At 41.2% G+C, this 19,445-nt stretch overlaps 1 protein-coding gene across 2 annotated transcripts; it reads right to left on the bottom strand.

Annotated features, from left to right (window-relative positions):
* Positions 1 to 5,118: 5,118 nt before the first annotated feature.
* On the bottom strand, positions 5,119 to 17,736 carry tbx18 (T-box transcription factor 18). Of its 2 annotated transcripts, none has more exons than XM_026143331.1 (9): positions 17,688 to 17,736; positions 13,906 to 14,424; positions 12,529 to 12,691; positions 12,072 to 12,173; positions 9,843 to 10,014; positions 9,259 to 9,426; positions 8,215 to 8,279; positions 6,808 to 6,902; positions 5,119 to 6,618 (listed from the first exon to the last, which is right to left on the bottom strand). In XM_026143331.1, the coding sequence occupies exons 2-9, from the start codon at positions 14,138 to 14,140 to the stop codon at positions 6,083 to 6,085; spliced, it is 1,536 nt and encodes a 511-aa protein (XP_025999116.1). In that variant the 5' UTR covers positions 14,141 to 14,424; positions 17,688 to 17,736; the 3' UTR covers positions 5,119 to 6,082. The 2 variants fall into 2 exon arrangements, with proteins under 2 accessions (XP_025999116.1, XP_025999117.1); XM_026143332.1 differs by having other exon boundaries at positions 12,529 to 12,688.
* Between the last annotated feature and the right edge of the window lie 1,709 nt (positions 17,737 to 19,445).

The following is a 19,445-nucleotide window of genomic DNA, read 5'->3' as shown; positions in this document are numbered from 1 at the left end:
TTGAGACACCGTAGCACACGATGCATATAAGATGTGAGATCGTGAATTGTCAGCTGGCATCTTTAGCTAAAATCCAGCTCTCAAGTGTTGACAGATGTTTTAATCTCATTAGAACATTTCCTACTGGGAAACCTATAAGGTTCCTTTTGCATTCAAGACACTCAAGGCTTTTTCTTTTTTCCTACACAAACCGCCATTTGTAATTCTAATATGCTGTTCATCAGATACAAACAGACCTCCTTTTTGCCTCGGACCGTTGCAAGCATATTTGCCAAACCTTGTTCTGTGCTCAAGGGGAACTTTGCTGTCACTGCCTAAAATGACCTCACCTGTGGACTCCACGGTTTATATGCTTGGTCACGTACAGCAGGCCGCAACTCCCCTCTGAGCACGCTCGACCACGTGGTCACGTTGTCGGCCCATATGCTAATGCGCACTTCAATCACACAGAATGCTAAAACCACATAACTGCCCTCTATGCAAATACTGACTTCTGTGTTGAATGCACCGGGCAGCCAATTCCCTGAGGGAAGCAATGAAACGAGTATAGAGGAGAAATATGGTAAACGGGTTTGCTCACTGATACCACAAACATTAAACCGTACATGGAAAACATTTTTAAGGCATTGCAGTTTTCCCTACTTAATAGAATTATTCTCGTTTTCTTAAATGCTATTGTTCATATTTAATAGAAGCCACTTACTTTATCCAACATGTTAAAAGATACATAAAATAAAAACACCTTTTACTCTTTCTCAGCTGGTTCAAGATCCCAAGTGAACTTGTCCTTGCACCAAAGTACGTGTTTGATTTTGAAGGGTACTGGTGATCTGTGACATGTAAAATGCATTTTAATTGCACTGCAGACAGAAGTGAACTGTCATCACTACTGTGGGACGTGTATCCATGGTAACTAAGGACACATAACTGGGTAACACAGGAGAAACTTGCTGCAGATGGAAGAAGTTTGCCTTTAAACTTGTGTTTAACATCGTGAAATAGTCTGTTTGAACCCAAACCATGAGTTTTTCTTTCCCCCTTAAACCTAAGCAAATACTTTTGCATGTATCTAACACTAACAGAGGAGGTGAGGACAAAAATAATAGTAAAAGGAGAGTGCAAAAACGTGGTCCCATGCAGGACTCGACCCTTCAAATGCAGACGTCTGTAGGTTTTGTTCTTCTACATGATAGAAACAACAACCTAAGGGCGTTTAGGGAGCAGAACAAAAGCACTGGGAGCTAAATCTGTTAAAGCAGGTCGCAGATGACAATAATGTTAGTGTTATATTAGCTTCCAGAGTTTCTGGAAATCTTCCCTCAGATGCCCCAAATGTAGAATGTTACTGGAACTTTAACCCTTTCTCCTTGAAAGCCTACTAGGAGTAACCTGTGATGCTTTTTTCTGACCTGAGTGGTTTCCAACATATTTCAGGTCTGCTTATAGAAAAAAATATCTGTGTTTGCATCAGAAGTTAGTGAGGGTGGTCTCTGCCTCTGCAGCTACCCTTACAAAAACCTGTTCTAATGGTCATCAAGCCATTGATATATACTGAGGTGTCAGAACTCATTATTAATCATACAGAGGACAAAGTCAAATATGTCGATGACCATAAACACTTTTTGTTTGGTCTCTGGACTGTGTGGGACCCAGCTCTTATAACCAGTAACAATGCTTCACATGAAAGTTGTGTCAAGCTTCAATCACAAGTCAGGATTTCCAGTGGGGTCAGAATGAGTCATGTAAGGAGTGATCCAATTGTACCTCAGTGCAGTGGGTTGCAAAGAGACTATTTGAAGGGAGTATTAAATCTGTGTTGGGTTCATCACAGCAAATAGTTGCTTTAGTGCAGTCACAGAAAGTGTATGTAAATATATTTTGATCTGCAGTAGTGCATCAAATGAAATGGTTGACAGCCAGTTTACCTGTTTAGTATCATCACAACAACATACAGCACTAATCTTTCCATCCAGCATCAGCTCTTTTTCTACTCTCTCATCCAAGTTGCATTTGCCTGAGCTGGCATGAACGCACAGCCTTTAGAAAGAAGCCTGATGTCTCTCATTACTCATTGTCATGGTGAGCTGCTTTGGCAGCAGTGCTAGTGTATATTTATGTGTAGTTAATGTTAACAGGAAGACAAAGTAGTGTACTCAAATAATAACAGATATTGCAAGTAAAGAAGATAAATAGTGATTTTTATTAACCCTGCGATGCCAAGTGTGTCACACTTGATAGTTGAATACTTACTTGATACTTACTTGATACTTTTTGTGATACTTTGAGAACGCTACATTGTCAGCACAATAACATTTTAAGCAAAAACTGAATGAAAATGATGGATGTAGTAAAAAATGGTTACAAATTAAAGGTCATAATTGTTCATTGTAAACTGATGCATTTTAATTGTAAAATGCATCAAAATCCCAGCCCAATAAGTCTCATGTACATAGAGTTAAATGTGACTCAGTCCTCATCTACCTCATATTGTAGATATAATCATGCATTTGAGACTCAGCTGGAAGTTATCTGATCTATTTGTAAATTACAAATGAGGCAAATTTTTGTTTTTCTCATGAACACCGTTTGTGTAACTCTTAATTTTTTTTTTAAGTCAGTAATTGAAATTGAAATCCACTTATCAAGTTGTAATTCTTTACAAATTTTTGTTACATTTACCCTTTTAAAAACATTTAAATAATAAAAATGTGGCAAATATTATATTTTTAGTTTTTTAGATTTTTCTGAATTTTGATTGGTGACACTGACTGTGAGAAGTTTTCGAGTGATTTCCAGCACATTTGGTTACGACGTGTGCCGAATAAACATGTGAGGAAAGATAAGCTGTGGTTATAGATTTCATTGCGCTTTAGTTTAAACAAACTTTTGGTTTTAGCTGACAAGGTGTACAGGTATTCATGGTCGTCAAGGGACCAATCCTGCATTTTTCCTTTGGCCTATTTCGTTGTGTTTGTTTGTTTTTGTTTTTTTTATATTGGCACCTCTGTGTTCAGGACATTGTAAGTCATGGTCATAGCATGAAATATGCTAAGAATGCAGGATCTGGGACGATGAGATCGGAGTAAAATATTTCCTCCTGTGATGGTGTTACAGATGTAATCTTCTTTAGATCCTGTCTTGGTCCTCTTGTCTCAGCATCAGTCTGTTTGATGTGTGGATACTCCTACACTGTGCTGACAGTGTTCTTCGTCACCAGATGTGACCTACTGGCCTTTCTACCATTGCCATGAGATCCACTGACATGTTACTCAGAGCACCTGACTACCATTTGGGAAATGCTACTTTGTAATAACAGTGAATCTCATGGAGCATATTTGTTTTTTTGTGCATGTTTAATTTCTGATTAGACTTTGAATAGATTTATATCAGGATTCCCTGAAAGTCTCATGCTAAAGAGACACATACAGGTCTTAAACACACAAACACACTGTTCCCTTCATCCTCCTCTGTCCTCCCCTCCTGTTCTCTTCCCTCAGGCAGATAGCATCAAAGATCTGTCACGTCGGCACCTGGTCTTACACAAGTGTTAATGTCCCCACCTCAGCTGAGAATCACTGGAGCACTGACGCCAGGCTGAAGTGTGCCTCTGTGATTCGGTGTATTTTAGCTTTAAATGTATTTTGCCATTGCACCTGAGATCAGAAGTCTACTAAAGCTATCAAAGTTTTCCGAAAGAAGGAGGTTTAGGCAGCATTGTGTTTAAATATCTGTGTGCGGTGCGAATATAACAGGCAGAGTTCCAGCTCCTGCCGCTCGGACACAACAAGCCAATCATTCCTGAGTTCTAAAATAAGCTCCCCCCCCGCCATCCTCTTGCTCTCCCTTCACATGTGCTCCTCTCGTCAGCACCTCTCACCTTCAGAGTGACAGGAGACAACTGATGAGGAGCTGAGGAGGAAATGGGCAACATCAAGAGGGAGTCAGCAAACTTTGAAAGGGGAGAAATGGGGCCGAGTAAATCAGTTTTAAATGGGCAGATTACCTTCTATCTATCACAGCTAGCTACTAAAGAGGCTGTTGTAGTTGTTGGCCACATGATTGTTACTGTGATTTGCTGCGAGCTCAGACAGTATGTAATACATTATTGGACTTTGTAGTTACAAATACCACCAAATTTATATTGTACCTTGACTGCATTCTGAATGTTTCTCCCTCCTCCATTGATCAGTGTTTCCTGTCTGTGTGTTTGCTCTCTATTCTAGGAGCCAGTGCAAATAATTTCATTGTGTAGTTATGTCTTACGATGCAAGTTTCCCATTTTGGGGCAGCTGCTACAGTTTCTGATGTTTGTGTAGCTTTAGTGTGGACAGAGCCTCTCAGTATTAAGATGAGCTTAAGATAGCTGTAGATGTAGTTGTCTTCTCACAAGAAACCCTGCTTTATCTGGCTTTCTTGGGAACTCTACTTTTCCGGGTGTTAGAGTACATAAAGACTCAAAATTTTGGCTTGTGCTTTCATACACACATAACTTTGTGTGTGCATATATGTGTGTGTGTGTGTGGGAGAGGATGGGGGTGTCAATTCTCTGGGATCCACATGAACTTTGAGACTGTGAGGTCACACACTCGCTGACAACTCAACCACCTGTTGCCCCCCCCCCCCCCCCCACCACCACCACCACCACCACACGCACATGCACGCACACGCAAGTGTGCACAGGGACACACATATCCACATCCTTACACCCACATCCACATTCATAGCACACCCTCTGTCGTAAGACTCGTCACTTCTGCAGACTTGGAGTTGAAATGAGTGGTGATCGTGACGATGGTGTTTGAGAGTTGCGCTTTCTCTCTTTTGTTCTGGGGTGTTTTTCATTTTTCTGTGAAAAAAACGGCTACTTTGTCTCACACACACACACACACACACACACACACACACACACACACACACACACACACACACACACACCTGCAGTTATACTCAAATACAACTAGGCGTATTTTCTTGAGGAAATATTGTATTGTGATTGCTTTGATTTAAAAAAAAGTGTAAAGAAATTGTCGTGCCCACACGAACATGCATTGAATTTCATTACAAAACCACGTGAAATCAGTTAAATTAGTAAGTTATTGATTACATTCAAACATCGTGACACGTATACATATATTTTATTTGGCTCAAAAAGGTCACAGAACATGTTAATGTCCTCAGGCCAAAGGGCTTGTTGTTATAGCGCATTTGCAAAGAAAAGCTTTTCAGTCAAGTTCAGGGTAGGGTGTCCCATACCTGACCCAGTCTTAAGAGCAGAAGCAGGTGCATCGGGGTTTTTAAGTGCGAAGGGTTGCACGGCCCTTTATATACAGAAATCTCCTCCCGCCCACCTCCCCCCTTATATATACAGAGTCATGTACTGTTGCTTCTCTGTCAGACATGAAAAAATACATTTAAGCCTTAAATCTTTTCATTATCCACTCCTCTCTACAGTTTTACCATTAGACCACGACTGCCACCAGGAGAACTCCTATGGTCTGTTGTGGCTATGACGTCATTAAGTAATTATACGTCCGACCCCGAGTGTTGTGTGTAAAAAGTGTTTTTGAGTGGTGAACAGGCCCTGCCATTAGTGCATAGTGATCGAAGGAACAATCGTGCATGTAATGAGAAAAACTTTGATGGTGTTTAGTAGTCCCACCCACTGTAGGCAATGATAGAGACAAAGGCAGCACTGTATGAGTATCATAGTTACTGTTTCAGGGCAGAGGATGAAGTGCTTGCTTTAATTCTCTGGGCCACAACGGTCTGAGCCCAGTCCAAATTCAGTCAGTGTGTTCATTCGTCTGGACTCCTTAACCACCACTGCTGCTTCTTTAGTGACCACTGCAGGTCCACAGACATGTCATAGAAATCGTGCGTGAAAACAAAAGTAAAAATTATTTCCTTCAGGTAAAGCTTTAACAAGCTCATATATTCACAGAGGCAAAAAAAGCCTGCTCTGTCACTTCTTTCTGTCTTCAGCGTGATGCTTGATCGTTAACTCAGAGAGTGTTCGGGAACAAAAGCAGCACACACCCAATCCAGGGTGTCACTGTGTGTTTGTGACAACCCAGAGTCAAAGTCAGCCCATGTGAGCAGTGACCTGCGAGGCCCCGCCTCCCGACTGGCTCCCTGCCAGTCCCAAAGTCCGAGAATCGAACAAGAAGCCTTGCTGTCCTCCGCCGAGCACACCCAGACTGTCCGTTAAAGTCCCACTGGGCGACGAGCCAAGGAAGGCACTCTGATGATTGGCTGTGGCGGCCATTTTATCAGGACTGGCAGCGAGGCGCGGCGAAGAGGGAAATGTGTAACCATACAGGCTGTAGGGCGGCGTGTGGAGGCGAAGGCCGGCATAGCCCTGTGAGGTGGGGTTGGAGAGATAGCCGAGCTGAGAGGCAGGGAGAGGCAGGGAGCAGAATCCTTCGGCTTCATACGCAGATGGACCTCTGGGTGGGGGGAATGGCTCTGGGGCGTTACTGTAACGGTGGAGGGGGTGTGCCGGCCGGCTACAGGTGTAGTCCGGTGGGCTGAGAGGGCAAACTTGGAAAGGAGATGAGCACGGGGATGTGGAGAGCAGGTGAGGCGATGCTCCAACTGCTGCATGAGTTCCTGGGACTCCTACAAAATAAGAGCAGGATAAATGTTTACAGCCATGGCAACCTGTAGTTATGACCAACCAGTACTCTGTGAGTGACTGATAAACACTTTCATGGTGTGGATAAGGACGCCCATCACAAACAAAGATTTTGTCTTTAGGTTGGATATCTTATGTTCACCATCCAGAAGCTTCCTGTTGTTGAACTTTACCTTGCTTGGTCATGCCAGGGATGTCCTCAAATGTGAGTGTTCGCAGGGATGGACGCCAGAATGCATAAGACTCAACCAAAGCCTCCAAACCCATCCTGCAAACACACACAAATGCACACATTAACACTTCACCGTGAGCTCTCCCAACCTTCTAATGTCTGATGCAGTGGGAACCTCTCTTTCTCGCTCTAACTCAGCACGCCTCACTAAATCGTGCATTTCGCCCAACCACCTGGCGGCCATCTTAGTCGCCTGTGGGGCCCTCCTTGCCATCTCCATGGAGACCGCAGGTAATGAGGGGCATAAACGCCAGGCTTCGATTGGCTGCTGCTGGTTGGGTGCTTGTGTGTAATTGCTTTCACACGGCTTTTACGGGCGAATCAGGACGAAGGAGCAGGAAGCCGCAGCAACGATTTATGAGGTGGGACTCTCCTTCTTCCTCCTCCGCCCCCACCCCAAATCTGAGCCTCCATGCTCCTCTAGGTGGGGCGGAGGGTTGCTGTGGCGGGTGGGTAATGCGAGTGCTCTGTTACCCCTCGTTAGCGTGAGGATAAAAGTCTTCCCCCCCGCGGGGTTGTAGCCACGGTGATAATTTAGACAAGCTGCCCGGAGCGGTTCTGTGTGCTCCAAAGCAGCCTATCAGAGCAGAAGTTTATTTAGCAAACTGCTTAACTCTTCCTGTAATATTTAAGAGGAGGGTTTTTTTTTCAGCCTTCCTGAGTTTAACTTTTATAGGGTCAGCTGTCAAGGTGCCTGGGTTATCCAGTTTGCCGTTCTCTACCTTCCTCCCTCTCGCACATTCCCTCTGCTTCCCTTCCTCCGGCTCTCCTCTCTAATGATTTCTACGAGGCCTCAGGGGAGTGGCTGTTTGGAGACTGCTAGAGTTTTACTGCTGTGTTGTTTTAATGCTGTGTTTATATATGTTTAGAAATGTGTTTATACAGATTTTCTTCGGGACACTCTTGACTTTTATTATTTTGCTGTTGATGTTTATGTTCCCGAGGCTGGCTGGAATCTGACGCTCCATTTAGGCTCGCAGACAAAGTTACAGCATGTGCCTGTAACAGTGCAATTGCAGGAATTAATTTGCCTTTAAAGTTAGCACATTTGAACGAAAACGAATCACCACTCTAACCATAGCTACGTGCCACGTCTTTTTTCAGCTTAGTCCATTTCTTTTTCCTTTTTTTTTTGCCCTTCAGGACAAAATTTAATGGGAGGCTGTAGCACATTTTCCATTAGGAAAAAAATAAATAAATAAATACATAGCTTTACTCCCCATAAAATCAGACTAAAATAGCAGTGACAAAAACCACATGCAAGCCAAAATATGAAGCAGTCATGCATCGCTCACTACCCCTAATGCACCAGATAATGTGCAAATCTCTGCGGTTAAAATGAACTCACCGGTTTCTGCCAGAGTCTCTGAAGCCTTTGGCAAATGGGTTTCTGTCAATTTTCAGCCTTGTAATCTGAAAAAGCAAAATAAGACTCTAATTATTTCCTGAAACGTTGTTATTATGAAATCAAAGATAACGCACTACGCTATATAATACCAGTTCCAGCCAAAATGTTTTCTTTCTCGGAAATCTTTCAATCAGGTCTATAAATAAATTCATTTGTGAGCATGCGTACTTGTATGTTTCTTTGCACATTTATGTGACTTTGTGTGGGTTCATGCATGCATACATGCATGGAGTTAATGTCTGAGCCTGTTCAGACTGTGGGTGGTGTTTAAGGCCCAGCTCTGTGACCCTCATCCAAAAGGACTTTTATAGACATCACCACCATGTTCTGACTTCAGCCATCATGCACTGCAGGCCAGCAAACCTCAGCTAACGTCCTACTTCAAAGCTCACATGGAGCAAACATGTGCAAAAACACAGAAAAGCTGCAGCTTTCCTCACTGAAAACAGAAAATATAACAATCTTAAGCTATGTGTGACAACGTAAGCGAATATCACTATTATTTCTTAACAGCCCGTCACATAAGCCTTTATTTGGTAAACTGCTTTAACAGCCTGCAGAGGAGTTTCCAGAGGACTTTATTCTGTTTATTTTGTAGAGCATGTACATGCATAGACATACACGCCTGCTGACAGAGATGAATCTGCCTTTAAATGCAAAACATAGAACATGTGTGATGTTTTTTTAATATCTCTGTAAAGCACTTTAAATAGACTATCGGCTTAAAAAGTGCCATATAAATACATTTTACTTACTTACTTACTAGGAATTAAAATAGCTTATCTTTACACTGCATGATGAGCTGCACGAACGTATATTAAACTTCTAACATCTACTTCACAACCACAACATCCAAAATTACATCATGTGTTTTCAAATTCACAGCACATTGTAGCAGCACACACTGGAAATGTGACTTTCTTGGCGACTGTGAGTATTTTGTTATATTTAGTTTATGGGTCTCTAGGAGTTCAGCTGAGCTACCTGTTGGTTCTGATACGCCGTGACAGTGGTAAACACGGTCTCCGGGAACGAAAAGGTGCGTGTGCCTTCCCCTGCGGGGATGGTCCTCACTGGGGATAACTCTTCTCCACACTCCTTACGGATTACATGGACCCGCGGCTGGTATTTGTGCATGGAGTGCAGAATGATCTGAACCGGGGGAGGGAAACACATTGATTGAGGCTTGGATTATGTAACTGCTATTTTATGTGTTTCATAAAGCATGGCTGGGGAAAATGTACATGTGCTTGTGGGTGCACAAGCTCTACAGACCTACACTGTAAAAATAAAGAAAGAAAATTAAATAAAACATGAAAATGCACAGAACATTAAGTCATGTTCAACTCAGACTAGGAAACTATGAGACTTTTACTATTTCATATGAGATGAGACTTTTTAATATTAGATTAGAAATTTACATTTTATATAATAGCTCATTGTGAAATTGAATGTTTTGATTGTAAATAATATGCAGTCATATTATTTGCTACAATAGTAGTAAATCATTTCATACAACAGAGCCACATTACAAATGTGTCACACAAGTGTGATGTGCTGCTACATACATGTCCTTGGTCATCCAGCTCGTTGTTGGTCAGTTTGAGTTTGTCGAAGCTGATCACCTGACGCATCCACGTCTCTCCTGAGGCCGGGGAGTCCGGATGGATGTATACTCTGGGAGGCACAGGGGAGTCGGCATTCCCCGCTACCATCCACTTGGAGCTGTGATACACGTACCTACACAATTCACACACAAGACAGTGAGTGAGCACGGTTTCTGTCTGAATGAACGTATCATTTACAAATCAAAAGGTAGACTCGATACTTCAGTAACTGATGAATAAATATACAGTAATAAAGAATAAAATGTTTTCTTACAAGGGAGTGAATTTATAAAAGCATAAAACTTTAACACTAAAATCTAAGTTCATATTTTACTCTTTATGACTTTAGGGTAGGACTGGACTCTCCCCTCTAGGCCACAGGTTGGACTCCACTACAGGATTAATGCTCTTTTTAAACAAACAGTATTTTCCTTCTGTTTGATCCACGGCGCTTTGACACCGGACGTTCTGAAGTGCGCCAATGCGCACCAAAGTTTACATAATGCATTTGTTATATGTTCTATAGGCAGATGGACCAGTAACGTGCTATCCGGCATGTCATTCACTTTAAAACGTGGTATCCTATAAACTGAATTTTGAACCTTTGAAATGACACCCACGCGGTTTATATCACGCAAAGACTTGGCTGCACGGATACCGCTGCAATAACACGCCGTTTTCTTCTGCTTTGTAACGACTTTTGCTGGTTTGACCTTCCAGGGTGGAGAGGTTAGGTATCCAAACGGTCCTCTCCAAAAGGGACGACAAAACCGCCGTGACAAAACACCGGTGCCAAGCACCATTTGTGGAGGCAAAGCTGAGGTTGCACAATTGAAAAATCCTGGGTTGTACCAAGAACACAGTGTATGGAGTCTAAATCAGGACTACATGCTAAAGAAAATTGCTGTGCTGTTGCCATTTATACAGTACACGCGTGTGAGAGTGTATCTTTAAGCTACAGCGCGTGGGGTACAGCTTTCATTCTTTTGGGGACATTTTTCGCGATTCGTTTTTTTCGCCTCGAAATCGCTTTTCTGTCATTGGGAATGCGTCGTGTGATTTGCCCAAATTCCTTATATTGTGCTTTTTTCCGGACAAAATGGAAATGAATTTGTTTTTTCAGGGCTGGATGACACAAAACTATTGAACTATTTTACGAATGACGTGTTTTATTGCTTAGTATTAGCGAGACCTTTAAATCCTAACAGCACATTTAAAATAATCATGTTAACAATTGTTTTTGTTAACATCCAGCATGTTTGCTTAACATTATGCATTAGCCTATTTTGATGTGTTATTATAGTTTAACAGATTATTACGTCAACAAATTGCCTTGGGCTCCATAGTCCTGCTATTGATAAAGGTGTTACGTTGATCCAACATGTTTAAACAATATGTATTTTTTACAAGTATTTTCTAGAGTTTTGTTTTTTATCAGTGCATAAATTCATCCTTTAACTTTTGGCACTGAATATATCCAACCAGTTCATTATCGTGCCCAGTGATTCATCAAAACACTTGAATATAACGTTTTAAGGATTAAAACAATTCAATTCGACATCCCATCACAAATCAAAAAAAATCTGTGGTTAAAACTTACGTGGGATTAGCGAATTACATCACTGCCACACTTAATCTACCTTTTAGCGCATTCTTTATCTGAAAAGTTCAGTCAGCAAATGAACACCAAGATTATGCCCTCATTTTTTCAAAAAGTAAACATTATTTAAAAATTACTTTTTAAAATATTTTGTACAGAATTATAAATTTAATGAGATGGTGTACATGCCATAATTGACATTATTACATATTATTAACTCAAAAAGTCCACATTTTTGTTAAAATAAAGCTGAATATGTTCTTTTAGTTCACATTTAATTTGTTTTTTTGGCGCCGACCACAGTCCCTCACGTGATGTCGCAGGACTTGTGTCATGTGACTTTGTTTTATATTTCGACAGGGATTGCTTTGACAAGTCAAAAATAAAATGGTGTTTCAAATATCCCAGTGTACTCAGATTCGCTGGCACTCTATTCTGTTTTTACTTTTTCCTTCATTACGAGATTTGAAAAATAGCTTTTAAAAATTCTGACAGCAGGATCTCAAAGTTTAAGAAGCAGCATCTTTACGATTTACGAGCTTTGGAGTAAGTGTGCACGGGCCTGTGGTGGAGCTTTTTGTGGGTCTTACCTATATCGTTTATTGTCCACGGGGATTATATCCATGGCGATGTAATACTGCTGATGTGGATCCAAACCCGTAATCTTCACACGCATAGCGGGGAACATCCGGCTGCCAGGAAAACCAAAATCATTCTTTTGCAACACTCTGTCATTTTTTAACTGGTCACAAAAAATGCATTAATAATAGCTTAATTAAAGAATCAATGCAATAGAGTTTTGTTTGGCTTGGTTAGACAAATTAACTCTCTAAATAATTATTTTAATAGCAATTTTGCTCACTTTTCAAATTATCATCTGGTTCACTGCCTTGCTCATCTAATTTCTACGAATCGTGCGTCGTATTTCTTCTTATATGTTTGATATTGTTTTCATCTTTAACATTTTTTTTCTCTCCTCGAGTTTCTCATTTCTTCTTTTCTTCAGTCACCCATAAAGTTACGCATTCACGCGAATCCCTGTCTCACCGTCCGGCCTTGGTGATGATCATCTCCGTGCCAATCTCGTGGAACCTTTTCCACAGGTCTGATCCCTGCAGGTCCACGCGGGTCTCCTCTCCGGTCCCGGTTACCGGCGCCGTGCACAGAGCTGCTGGGTGCGGGCTCTCCAGCAGCGCGTCGTCGCTCTCTGCTACACCGAGATGAATTGAGATTGGCACGTGTTAATTGTAACATTCCATCACAAGCCAAGCGTTGTTCACGAGGTGTTGCATTTCACTCTTGTTGTGTGACTCATTAAAACAAAAGAAAAATAAATCTGAACGGGGTTAAAGCGCGGTAACGTCACACGGTAACGTCTTAGCAGAACAAAGGAAATACGTTGAAAGCCTTACTTTAATTTACAACACAATTATTTCAGAAGAGCAAGAGCGAAGTAAATATTTTTAAACCTCTGGCAGTTATTTCTGTCTCTACGATTTAATGTCACGCTATTGATAGATAGCCTTTAAAAAATGAAAACTATGAGAAAGTAGAAATATCTGCATGCTTAAACACCGTCTCGCACTCAGTACTGACCTTAAAAATGTTCAACGATTTTCACGCCAGTGCTTGAGTTGAAACCTGTTTTAATACTGAGGATATGTTCAGAGGAAGCACTAACAGCGGTGTTTATGCGTCTCGCCGCTGTTGTTATTTGTGCTATTCAGCACAGGCCTCCCCAAGTGGTAGAAATTTATGGACATTAGACATGGGCCTAACGAGGCAAACTAACACAGACTCCTCAGCCAAATGCATTGTGAACTTACAGCGGGTTTAAATCCTAATTTGTCCGGGCCAGTCGGTTTATTTCGTCTGCAGACCTCTTAGTATCCTTTCCGTGGCAGTTTCCCGGCCTTTATACGCTGCTAATTGGCGTGTTTATGATTGCAACACAACTCATAAAGCCTCTCACATTAGTCACACTCACACCGCTCATATTTACTAGACCAGAGCAGTGATGTATCACAGTCTCACCGTGCGGCCCCGAAGGAAGCCTATTATTGTTTTACTTTATAAACGTCATCTTTTTTATGCTTATGACCGAATTCTAGTCGGTGACGAGAAGAAGAGAACATGAATTATTATGCAGGCAAGGGGAAAATGCTCATGAATACATAAACAAGGATCAGGATTTTGGTCTTCTGATATAATAACAGAATAACAAATGTGCGCGGGCAGCAGCTGCACAGTAATTAACCAGCTTAAACAAATGCATCCTATAATGATGGAGTATGAGCGTCAAGTCATAATTTTATAATGCTGACATGTCAGACACCTATTATTATTATTATTATTATTATTATTATTATTATTATTATTATTATTATTATTATTATTATTATCATTATTATTATTATTACTTACGGGATCCGCCACTTCCACATTCAACTTCACTGCCCCGGTCGCCGGTACACCCTCTGTCCGCCCGTAGTCCCGGACTCCCGGTTACATCAGACACATCTGTTTCGTCCTCGAAGCCGGGGGACACGACCTCCTCCCCGCTCGTCCTGCGGCGTTTTTCCGCGCCGATCAACGCTTCTACTGAGAATGCATGCGCCTTGACGCTCAGCGCGCACGGGGACCTGCGCTTCTCTGCCATTTCTCCGCGTCTCGGGACAGAGGAAGAAGACGAAGGAGATCGCTCACGAGCTTGCAGGCCGGGAGCAAGAAAAGTTCAAAACCGAGGAAGTCGCAAAAAAAAGGTGATCCACGCTGGCAATCCCGCGCCAAGGGCAGGGTAGTTTCTCCGTGCTTGCACGGAGCAGCTGACGAGACAGAAGGGCCTGGGGCGAGCTGTAATGGTGTCTCCGTTATCCGTAGGTGCCTTGCGGAGTTTTGGAGAGTGTCAACAACCGAGCTTAGAGGAGAGTCGGGGAGAGGGACCTGTCAGTCACAGAGCAGAGCAACCAATCATGAGTAATCACAACCCCCCGGAACTTTTCCTTTGGTCCCGCCCGCTGTGGGGGCCGCTCGTGCCGCCTTATGTGGTAAAAGTAGAGCTGGTGAATGAATCATGTCTTCAGGCCAAGGAGAGCTAGGAGCGTCTCTCCGGGGCATTGCGCGCATTTTGACACACCGGCCCAACATGCTTTGCATATCTGGCCATTAGTAGCTCCTGCACGACTGGACCCCCCTCCCCCAAATAAAAAAGTCCTGACAGAACTATCATACAGACTGAATCTTATACTGATTATTTACCTCAAAATATCCATGATCATAATACGAGTATGGAATTAAATTTTGTTGTGTAAAATACTATTTTTATGTATTTAACAAGTCTTTTAAAAAATCCCAACTATGTCTACTGAACACAAGAGCTTTGTTGTGTACCATTTCACGTGTATTTTGGCATAAATGTCATGGCAACAGTGCCATTAACTTTAGTTACATTTCGATTTTTTCTTTTCTACTCAAATATGCAACTGTAAAAAGAGAAACTAGGCAACTGCTGCACTAAAAACAACCGTATGATAGCTGCACACTTAACCCTGAATCTATAGACTATTTAAAGGCTAATACAATAAGTATTAGTCTCTTAGTCGATAACGTAATAACAGATATGATAATGTCATTATAACGATCATGATCTAATCGGCGCTTTTGCTGTTTTCTTATGAAAAACGTAAATCACGAGGTAATATTTCCGTCTCAAACTGAACCCGAGTCTAACAGTAGCTAAATGAAATATTTGGGAATATGTTTGAAATACAGGGGGAAATGAGTGAATGCAACCAGCTGGATAAAATACATGGATGAGTTTGACTCGCTCTTACTGCACGCGTGGAAATAATCGTGCGCATTTTCAAGGCCGTGTTAACGAGCGCGGTCACGCCGGGAATGCGCGTTGGTGTGGCGGTGAGATATGGAGGGGAGAAGCTGGCTATAAATAAACAAAGCACTGAGCCTACGTGTGTGTGTGTGTGTGTGTGTGTGTGTGTGTGTGTGTGTGTGTGTGTGTGTGTGTGTGTGTGTGTGTGTGTGTGTACAGGTTTCTTTAGTTCTTGATGTTCTTTTTCAGACCTAAACACGCCATTTATTCCAAGAGTAATATGCACCGCGCGTGCTGCCGTTTGCATAAAATGTGCCAAACTAATGAACCTGTTCATTTGTTGGTGTATTTATTGAGCTGTTGTCGGAGTTAGAAAGTACAAAATGCCATTATTCACAACAGTATTTAAGCCTCCAGCTTACCTCCTCGGCTCCTTCGCCAAAATCAGCGTGAACATCGGGCCTCTGCTGGCTTGTTGGTCACGTATCCGCCGTTTGTTGGCGCAAATTTAATGTAAATATCTGGACATTAGGAGAAATTCCTTGTCTATATACTTTTGTTATATCAGATCAAAATCTGCCTCTTTCTCTTCCTCTTGGCGTTTTTTTTTTATTTAAATGTGGTAGGTTATTTATAATTCCGTCACATTTACAGAGGCTAACATTTGTTTAAAACAAAATTTAGATTGTAGTCGATGCCAGGCCTCCCGACTTAACCTGACACTGTCAAAAAAAAACTTTAAAGCGAATATTTTTGCTCCCTTACCAGCCTCGGAACCAATAAAAACGCATGTAAACAGATGTACTTAAAACAAAAACAAAACAAAAAAAAAGACAGGAAAAAAAGAAGAAAAAAGGGGCAGAATTTAGTAACAGCACCAAACGGATTTCCCTCTTTTTTCCAGTTTAACAGGAATGTGTTCACAATCGTAATCTCAACATTGTTTAAGTAGTAATTTAAACCGGTTTAAGTTTGTTTTGAAAATCTTCACTCGTGAACAAAGGTTCTGTATGAATTGGATTTTTTTTCATAAAGACTGCCTTATTTATGTATTTGAGATTTTATTTGTAAGTTAAATGTTTTTTTGTTTTTTTAGAAGAAACTAACATTCTAATTGGCTGGCTGATCGTTAACAGAGTGCACATTATTTTCCCATCGTTTTCATGAAATACATACTATTTAATAATAATAACAATAACAACAATAATAAGAATAAGAATAATAAGAATATTTCGATTGGTATTGTTGATTTTTGAAACAGCTGTTTCGTGAAACTGATGTCGTTGCTTCCAGAGCACTGTAACTATTATTATCACATTATCGTAACTTTGTTATCATACTGTGTTTCGTCGCAACAGTGTATTTACACTGTAATACAAAAACATTGGTAAGTCATGCGATATTTATTTATGAAATTATTTTTTTTATATTATCTGATGCTTGTGTGATATTCTTCATAATAATATCTTCCCACAGAAATTTTTCTGCACATTTTAGTGACCTTTTTGTTTTTATTCGACGGTTTTTTTAAAAACATTTTTTTTAATGTATTTATTCATTTTTATTTTCTCCTTTCTATCCGGCAGCTCCACACTTCATTTAACATTACTGCGTTTTGCATATAAGTCAGGCTACAAGATTAAATAAATAAACAATGTATTATTTACGCTGTTTTAACTAAGTTTGGCAGGTTGCCCTGCTAGTTTTGTTAAGTGTTTCAGTTTTTCATTTCCCGAGGCTGATAGGATAAACTGTTCAAAATGAAATAAAATAAAATGAATAAAATAAAAACATTTTTTAAACAGGGTGTAAGCTTTAAGCATCAGCACATATTAACGTGTGGCCATTTTCTAATGTAGCTTTAAAAAATATATATATATATATATATATATATATATATATATATATATATATATATATATATATTTAATATAAATCACAGGTTATAGCGGCAGGCTTCGCCTCCATACGTGAAACGCTGTCGGTGCCGCTATAATAGGCTCAAGCTGTTGCTTTGATTTATTATCCTTCCCTTTAGTCTCCAGTTTGTGAGATATTGGACGAAGGTAATTAATTTGGGAAATAAACAAAAATACTAATACTTAACAGCATTTCGGTTTAATGGACTTAATATTCAGTCCACTTGTGATTGACTATATCCTTTAGTCAAGTTTAAAGCATTATCCTTAATTACCCGGTCACATGCAGGTGCGGGGTTACCTGATGGCTTTTAACGACTTTGAGAAGACTTCAGCCAATCAGAGCCCTGCGCATTTGTAACTTTATCTAAAGGACAGATTTTGCCACTTTGAAGGTGGGCGTAACCCGCTGCACCAAGTAGCCTCAGCTGTTTATTAAAAACCTTTGACATAATTACCTGTGAGCTTTGAAGGGACCCGTGGAAGGGTAGAAGTGCCTGAACAGGGGAGTCTGGGTAATACATTGTTAACAGTTATTTAGCGCCTGCTAATGGGCACGTGGAACACTGCCAGGCATTTTATGGCGGAAGTGGCATGAGAGCAGGGAAGGTGTGTGAGTTTCTTTCTGTGTGCGTGTGGGGAGAGACCTCCGTACAAGGCAGCGGTAACGCAGTGCGTTTTATAAGCTTCGGGAGTGATAGCTTTCCACAGTTTTGTAATGTGTCACACTGATCTTTCCAGAGGACATGGGTTTTAGTGCTACAGCTGATCTGAGCAAAACGACAGACATCACACAGATGCAGTGGTGTACACAAAGATGGATGTAGTTATACGGGGAGAAGTGCAACATTCATCTTCAGCCATCTGTTTCCCTCCAGAATCGAGGGTCCCTGCTACACATCCGGCATGTCCTGGGGAGGCAGACCCTAGTCCGAGAACTGCTGGATCCTCTGCATGGCTCCACTAAGAACAGCCATGACTTGAACTCCGTGCCTATCTGCAGTTGAAGCAACACTGCAAAGTAAACGACCGGGGCCCCTCCGAGCGTATCCTGCTTATGCTGGCCCAGAATCACTCGTCATCCAAGTGAAGTGACCCCCGCGTTCTTTCATAAAGTTAACCTTCCATTCAAAATGTGGTATTTACTGACACACTTGATAGAAGTTGACGGATCTATGACATTTATTGATTTTCTTTTTACGAGCCGGTTCTGGTCTCGACGCCGTTTATTCAGGCCTCTGTGCGCCTCGGATGCTATTATAGTTGAACTCCTGCTCTGGCTGCAATAGCTTGTCTCATTTGCACAAGCGCAACAGACACACAAAGACAGAAAGAGAGAGAGACAGATGGCTCTGTGCACCTCTGAGTTACAGCCCGAAGCAGCGGGAGTCATCCTCTTATTCAGAGATAAAAAATGCTTTGCTCAGCTTACTAGGCTGCTGCTACACACATCACATTATTGTTTTCATGCTATCAAACTGAAACTTATTTGGTATAATTATCTCACTGTCTACAGATAAAACAAAAGAAGAGGGTTCAACATAAGAATTTACTATTGTAATTAAGAAAAAAAGGAGTGTTTAGAGTAGGGAGGTGAGAGGAAGCAAAACTGGAACAACGATAAAAAATTGTAACTAAACTTGCAACTAGTCTGAAGTCTGTCCATGATGAACAAATTTAAAGTAATTTACATCAAATCCTGAAGGACATCTACCCGTTTAAACCTCTTCATGCGTATTTTTTAGACACAAGCTGACACTCACAGGTGGTTTGCTGACCTGGTTTGCCCTTCTTTAGATGAATTACGACTCATTGCTAGCTTTTGTCATCATTTCTAGCTGATGATGGTAAATACTGTCTCGATGGATTGAGAACAGAAGACTGCAGCCTCATGATAGGCTGGAACGGGCAGAGGACAAAGCCTTAAAACTATTCTGTTGGTGCCATTATGATGCCGTTAGACAAATTGATGGTGTTGTGGCGTTTAAACCACGTTGTGAACATGCATTTCAGAGAGACAGATAAGGGAAATTTTGATCTTATTATCAGCTAAGTTTGTTTGAGGAATGTCATACCAGGGATCACCGCTTTATAAAAGAGCGTCAGTGAGTGATTTATCCAATGAGAGCACATTTGATGTGTCATTACTTCTCAAGATTAGGGACAGGGTTTTGTTTTTGTTTTGTTTTTTACTTTAGGGATGTTAGCCTTTTGCA

This window comes from Astatotilapia calliptera, chromosome 15, assembly GCF_900246225.1.
Source record: "Astatotilapia calliptera chromosome 15, fAstCal1.2, whole genome shotgun sequence".
NCBI classification, from domain to species: Eukaryota; Metazoa; Chordata; class Actinopteri; order Cichliformes; family Cichlidae; genus Astatotilapia; species Astatotilapia calliptera.
Note: the sequence above shows the minus strand (reverse complement) of the source record. Positions and strands in the feature narration are given on the sequence as shown.

Coding starts and splice junctions, on each gene's coding strand:
- tbx18 (XM_026143331.1), bottom strand. CDS start 14,140: ATGGCAGAGAAGCGCAGGTCCCCGTGCGCGCTGAGCGTCAAGGCGCAT. Junction 12,692..13,905: donor ATGTGGAAGTGGCGGATCCC/GTAAGTAATAAT, acceptor ATCTCGGTGTAG/CAGAGAGCGACGACGCGCTG. Junction 8,280..9,258: donor CGGCGTATCAGAACCAACAG/GTAGCTCAGCTG, acceptor TTGCTTTTTCAG/ATTACAAGGCTGAAAATTGA.